Consider the following 7095-nt stretch of genomic DNA (forward strand, 5'->3'; position numbering starts at 1 on the left):
GTTTCTTGAGGAAACATTTTCACAAAAATTGGGCCTCAGAATTTTTCCTTTTTAGCTATTTTTTTCTGAACCGCAGACTGGTAGCCTTGTGGTAGAGCGTTCTCTTCCAGTGCGGAAGGTGAAAACCCTGACTAAATTAGACTACAAAAGTGTGAATCTATCCTTTCTGGTTAGCGTTCAGCATAAGAATAGGATTGATATCTTAGACGGTTGTCTAGTTGAGCGGTTGCTGTGCTTGCACGGCTTTTGTAGCTCAAATGGGAGCTTTAAATGCACTAAGACTTCCTTTGCAGGACCCTCGTTGATAGCAGTACCAATAGAAACTAAAGAGGCTACCTTAAAGGTATTAAATTTCGCGGTATTTAATTCCGTAATTTTTGCGAAAATTAAATACCTGCGAAAAATTTCAAAATCTTAAAATTGCTAAATTAAATACCCGATCCGTCTAATGACATCAACCCATTGGAAAGGGAAACAGAAGAGTATGATTTACAGCAAGCGTTGGACACAAGTAAGTGCTGTTCAGACGAAGTAACATGAGATATGGCAAGTGATGATAAAAGTGCATGGGGAGACCCAGGATGTAATGACGACATGGAATGGCTTGGACGAAGGAAGTGATTCGGGTGAGGAAAGTCTGTGCAATAAGTGCATTTTATTGCACAGAAAATATGTGAATATGTTGATGATTGAAACTTGATACCGCAATTCTTCTAATTCAGCGTGTCCAAAAAAATAATTAATTTGGGCATGCCGCACCAATAACTGGAGGAGATAAATTACCGTCATATCATCATCCCAAAATTTGATCAGTACTGCGCTTAATTAGAGGGGAAAAACTAATGATTGATTGGGCGGAGAAGGATTACAAGGTAATTTCATCCGACATTGCTAACGTAAAACGATCCTTTGATCGGACAAAAGCAAAGTCTAAAATGGCACTTTATCTCCAAGATGACTAGCACGTCTTCAAGACGACCCAATTTCATTGTGTAATGTAAAACTTCCCCGCACTAAAATTGGGAAAAAATTGTTCCATTTTTAGAATTAAAAGCTATCCGCGCTAATTAGTGGACGTGTTAAATTAGAAGATCGACGGTAAGTTAAAAAGAAACAGGGTCACCGCTATAAATCATTTTTAAGGCATAAAATGAGCTCCAGCATCTGCGGGAGGAACACGAAAAGTGTGGCTGATATATGAAAAACACAAGGTTGATGTTGATACAAACTATATCACCAATATACAAATGCAAAAGTTTATATGTAAAAAAAAAGTTTTCCAGAGCTGTTAAATATTAATATATATAAACGTTAATTTATGAGATGGTTCGTTTTTCTCTAATCTTTACATTTCATGTAGGCTGACTTTCGTCTATTGTATTCGATCATATCCTATCTAGCGCTTCCATCAATACAACACTGTTTCCTCTGATAACCTAGAGAGAGAATCATTTATGAATCATCATGAATTTTCCACGAACCAGAAACATCAGAAACCGACCAAAGGTCTTGCGAAGAACCTATAGTTTGTGTTTTTTTTAATTATTTCATGCTTGTAGTGCTTAAGCTTTCTGTAAGGCTTCTTAGGAATGAAATATCAAATATCGAGCCTGTAGAGTCATCATTTACGCGTATCTATATGAAGATCTGCCATTCGCGGTAACGTTTTCCATAAAATCCTGTAGGGAAAAATGTGTATCAAGACAGTTTGTAATGTTAATCTCTCTAAGCTTTCTGACAACCCTGACACAGAAAAAAGTTGTAATTTCGTAGACTTCCCTTGAAGTTGTGTTGAAAACGTGTCTTGTATTTTTAGGGAGACGTTGATAATGCAAGTACACATGATTTCTGTTTAAAGCACCCTGCTGTTCTGGACATGAATAGCAAACACACTTTAACAGCATAATAAATACTAAACAAACTGTACACCAGAAGACATTGGAGAATATTGTAATATATTTACCCATCAAATTTAATGAAACAGAACAGATTTTGGCATTATTTTTTGACACCCTGTACATATCATCTTATTTCATTGATCAATATAAAAACATTTACTTACTACCATTCCGATGTCATTTTTCTGTTGAGCATTGACTTCTTCTGTTGCTTCATCAATCACCAAATTCATAAACGGGTCGAAACCACGTAAAACACCAGTCACAGAGCGATTACCATTTAACTTCACTAAAAATAAAAGAAAAAAGCAATTAATTGTGGAATGGTTTAAACAGCCCGTTGTCAAGCATTGTTATTAAGAGTGAAACGAGACCAAAACCATTATCTTTTAATCACATGGGACATCAGCAAACATCGTAGAAGTAATATTAGCACCCTTTAGCTACAATTTATGTAATATTTAAAGAGATCCAGAATATTAGCTAGCACAATATGAATCAAACATTTTTAATGATATTTTTTTCCATGTACAAAATATTACGAGAAAGAAGGACTAACCACAAAATAATATTAACTCTTTTTCTATTAGAACTATTCTATTTTCTATTAGAATGCTAAGGTCGTTTTAACCCTATTCACCTGAATATGTAGGCCTCTAAAAGTACCAGTTTTGCAGTGCTGTTTCGAAATGCCAAAATAAAACACAGAAAACATTTTTAAACGTGATGGCTTTTTTAATCCCCGCGAGTTTACACATCTAAATTTAGTGTAAATAATCTCCAAAAATTATTTATTTAAAAAAAAATAATTGCACTCAAATTAGTTTAAAGAAGTTTTAATTGCATTCATCTCGAAACAACCAAAAATTAACCCTTTCTTGTTTTTGTCTGTTAAGATCAATTAAAAACGCTTTGAGAAGCTGAATGTAACAAAAGTGCAATTTGAGTTCACCAAATTTTAACTATATCAGGGTTTCCACAGCATTTTGAAAGTCACAATTGAGGTTTATTTTAAAAATAAGCAAGGAGAATCGAGGAGTATTTTAGGTCAATGAAAAATAGTTCTTTCGCTATTTTGTCATGTATATTATACTTTATACAAACAAACAAAAAACGCTCATACATAGTTCTTATAACAGTGCTCAACATTTAAATCCCAGGGAAGTTAATCATTTAAAAGAAGGCAAATACAATATCTACATAATATTAAACTTATGATGATGGGAATTAGAAAAATCTTTGAATTGTTATTAAAAACAGAAAAAAATAGAAAATAACAAGGAATGCTTATTTTATAACTAATGTTTTTTCTTGTTTAATGGATCAATTTGAATTTGTACTTGCAATTTTAGCCTCTCTGATCATGAAAATATTTTGCGCACTTTGAAATAAAATTTGAGGAGATTCGAGGAGGGAATCACTAATTTTCAAGTTTTATAAAGAGATTCAAGGAGCTGTGGGAACTTTATATATATATAACATCATTTGCTTTATTATTATGCCGTAAAATTTATGTCAGTTTATAATCAACTTACAACACAATCGCTTGTCCATGTACCTAAAATAAAAAAGAAAATAGTTGACCTATCAAATAAAAATCAAGATAAATTGGCAGAAGAAAAAATAAAAAAATAAATAATAGAACAAAAATTCACAGAACCAAGATGGAAATTGCTCACAAGCCCAACAATACAATGTCATAGTAAAATAAAATTTCAGATAAAAACTTTAGTAGCCATGCATTTAAAAATATTTTTTTCCAACCTGTGGTTAAATTTTCGTTGAGCATTAATAATTATATACCCCCTTGAAATGTTTTTTAATGCATATTATATTTTTTTATTTATTATGAATATAATTTTTTTTTTTGAAATATATAGGAGAAAGTCAATGACATTTAATATAATTATAAAACAAACTTCAATTAATTATTTCACTTTTCTGTTTTTGAAGGTACAGTAGCTAACACCAAGAAATTTAATATCACATGCACATGCACAAATATATTTGCGCACAATTTTTTTACAGAAGAATTATTTCAATATTGGAGAGGAATATTATAAATTTCTTATATCTTGTTTTGATAAAAAATGTTTTGGTAAGAAACCGTATGTCTTTAAAATCCCAGGGGCTAAAAAAATTGCTGCTGTAAAGGCATGTTAGCACTTTACATAGACAAGCATACATATATGTGCAGTGCTTTTAAATATGCACATATATGATCAATATATGTTTTAGACAACTGTCGGGATTAGTTTTTGTGTAAAGTGCCTTTCTGTTAGAAAAGTCTGCAACAAAGATGTAATTTTCAAAATAATATATGCAAGCTTTTTTAGGTGAACACTATGCTATGTTGAGGAATTGTATCTGCATGGTGCTATAGCTTTAGTTACAACTGACCAATTTTGTGCAGGAGGGTTTGATTCCCCTTGGTGTCCATTCAATATGGGCAAGCAAATTTTACCATAGCCCCAGGTCAACTCTTGCTATTTGCAGGAAATAGGGGAGATGGCACACTCTGTGGGTTGTTGGGTGTTACAGGATTTTATCTGATATGACACAGATCCTTAATGGGTCCGCATAGCATATAATAAGCATAAAGGCATCTGGACTCCCAATGTAAGTCATGGCCCCTAATGCAAATAGTAGACAGGGTACATCCTTCGATATTTATGATGCTAACCATGTGAAGTAAGCACATCATCATACATATTGGCAGGGTCGCAACTTACAATCTTATACTCTCTAAAAGAAGCTGCTATATAAAATTCTTTTCCTAAGGAACCATCAAAAACATCATCAACTTAGCATCCTTTTTCATGCTAGCATGGTTTAAACAGGGTGTATTAATGACCTTCTTTCAAGAAGATCTAGATTGTTAGTTCTAATCTCAAATTTCTTTGCATCAAGTCTGTCCTTATTATCTCCTGCCACATTGTTTTTGGTCAATCTCTTGGCTTTGCCCTAGAAACTATCAAGTTTCTATATTTTTTACCCAATTATCCTCCTCCATTGTTAAACACAGAGCGAAATCATAGCAATTAAAGATCATAGTCTTTAATTAAACTTTCTAACTACTTATGGGACAAATGTATTGAATATATGAAATCCCATATCTAATAGTTTTAAATTTTTCTGAATTTTACCCCTAACAAAATCAAGAACATGAAATAGTTTATTTCAAAGTTTGTTTGATATTCTGACTTTTTATCACACATTTCTAATAAATAACTACATTACCTTGTAAAGACATTTATTAAAAACAAAACAAATAGTTAATGGATAGAAATTGCAGTTTTTCCACAATTTAATTTACCCAAAGTAATAGGAAACTGCTTTAAATGATGCAGTCGAAGCTCAATATAAATATTATTTGTTATCACTCAAAGTTATTGGTGGTTACTGACTTTATTCTTTGCCATATAGCTACATTCTTGATAAGATAAACAATCTGTTATTTTCAATGCATGAATTTCGAGAGCATCTTTTTGCTTATGAAAGATACGATTATAGTCGTCAGTCAATTGACAGCTTGCATCTGTATTCTGGCAGTAAATGTTAAATTTTGGCAGTCAGTGACTAGCTGTTTTTTAAAGCACTGTATGGCCATTGAGTTGCTGATTTCTTAAATTGTTGTCTTCCATCAAGTTAACCTGATATTCTAGGAACAAAGGTTTATGGACTTAGACACAAAAACTCAAAAACAGTATCAGCAGCATTCTTAATAACTATCCTAGATTTGCATTTTTACTTAATGTCTAGAAAAATATATTTTGCCCACTCCCTTTTTTAAAAGCTGCTAAAATGTTAGGGCCAGCATCTATCTTCAAGTTACCACAAGAATTGTTAATTGGTGTTTGTGGCTGGGTGGGTTTTCAAGCTGAAGGATTTTTTCCATTTAAGAACTGTTTAATCTCATAATCTCATTCTGAATTTTTGTTTTCGGATATATTTTTATGTGTCATACAGGGTTAGTTACAATAAAAAAAAATATTACCACAATCTATTTTTTTTATGATTGAACCCCCTGTTCTGCATATTTATCGGGCTGGACACAACATGGGCACGCAGAAAACACAAACGAGAGGCTAGCCAAGGATGTAGATTAAATTGTTAATGCTTTTGTATCACTTTCAGATCCTCAAAGGTGTTTTTCAGTTATATACAATATATTGATGCTTGTGGTGTGGGTCGGTTGAATTGTGAAAGAAACATATAAATAATGTTTCTTGTGGCTAATAGATGCTGCCCCTAAAAGTTGTGTCAAAAGACAATTTTCTGCGTGACATAGTTTTTTGATTTCTTTTTAAGAACAATAGGCACATACGCACTTTTGTGTGGGTAAAAAAGCAGGACTTATACAGGGTAAAATGGCTATTATTAAAGATTAAAAGATTTTTCAGGTAGCATAAGACCGAAGAGAAACAGGAATTAAATTTTAACTATATACTTCTAATTCTTCTTAAAAAAATTCACTAATTTTAGGCAAATATTTGTTTTTTTGGATGAATTTCTTTGATTACTTTGGTCTGTCGCAAACTTTTTAACGTTTCTAAACATTGGCAAGTCATCTATAAATGAATTCTGTTGCGCATTTTCAGTGTAAGGTCTTTTGGCTTTGTCATTTGTGTGAAACTCGATAATAGTTTCTAACCTCAACAATGTTTGTGTGAAAAGAAATCCGCAGTAAAAGACCTCTCTTCACTGAAAGCATCTTTTTTTCCTGCCACGCAAATGTAAAAGCTTACCGCAAATGTAAAAGCTTACCGCTGAAAAGTAAACAAATATAATCATGCTGGAATGGCTTGAAACTCATTTTTAATGCACAGAAAACAGCGTAAAATCCCTTCTCTCTAACTGATAATTACTTCGGTAAATTATCTTGACCATTTAATTATGGATAGGCACTTACTATTTTCAGGGAATCAATATTAACCGTCATACAAAAATAACAAAAAATAATGACTAGATTTTTTGATATCGTCAGAGAAAGTAAAAAATAATAAGGACAAAATAACCTACTTCTTTAGCTCAGGAGGATTAGTTTTAGACATAACTTTACAAGGTTAAAAAATAAATAGTATGATTACTGTGATAAAGTAGGATAGTAATACACTTGACCAACGGCAGCTGTTTACGATCTACTTTCGTTTTTAGACAGCTGGCAACTAACAGATCGGCCGAAAAATCGCTCTTC

At 32.4% G+C, this 7095-nt stretch overlaps 1 protein-coding gene across 1 annotated transcript; it reads right to left on the minus strand.

The window, feature by feature from the left end:
• Positions 1–1212: 1212 nt before the first annotated feature.
• On the minus strand, positions 1213–7074 carry LOC130645777 (probable small nuclear ribonucleoprotein G). Its single transcript, XM_057451872.1, has 4 exons — positions 6921–7074; positions 3434–3456; positions 2063–2187; positions 1213–1436 (listed from the first exon to the last, which is right to left on the minus strand). Exons 1-4 carry the CDS (start codon positions 6950–6952, stop codon positions 1386–1388), a joined length of 231 nt encoding a protein of 76 aa, XP_057307855.1. The 5' UTR covers positions 6953–7074; the 3' UTR covers positions 1213–1385.
• Between the last annotated feature and the right edge of the window lie 21 nt (positions 7075–7095).

Source organism: Hydractinia symbiolongicarpus, chromosome 5 (assembly GCF_029227915.1).
Source record: "Hydractinia symbiolongicarpus strain clone_291-10 chromosome 5, HSymV2.1, whole genome shotgun sequence".
In the NCBI taxonomy this organism is placed as follows: Eukaryota; Metazoa; Cnidaria; class Hydrozoa; order Anthoathecata; family Hydractiniidae; genus Hydractinia; species Hydractinia symbiolongicarpus.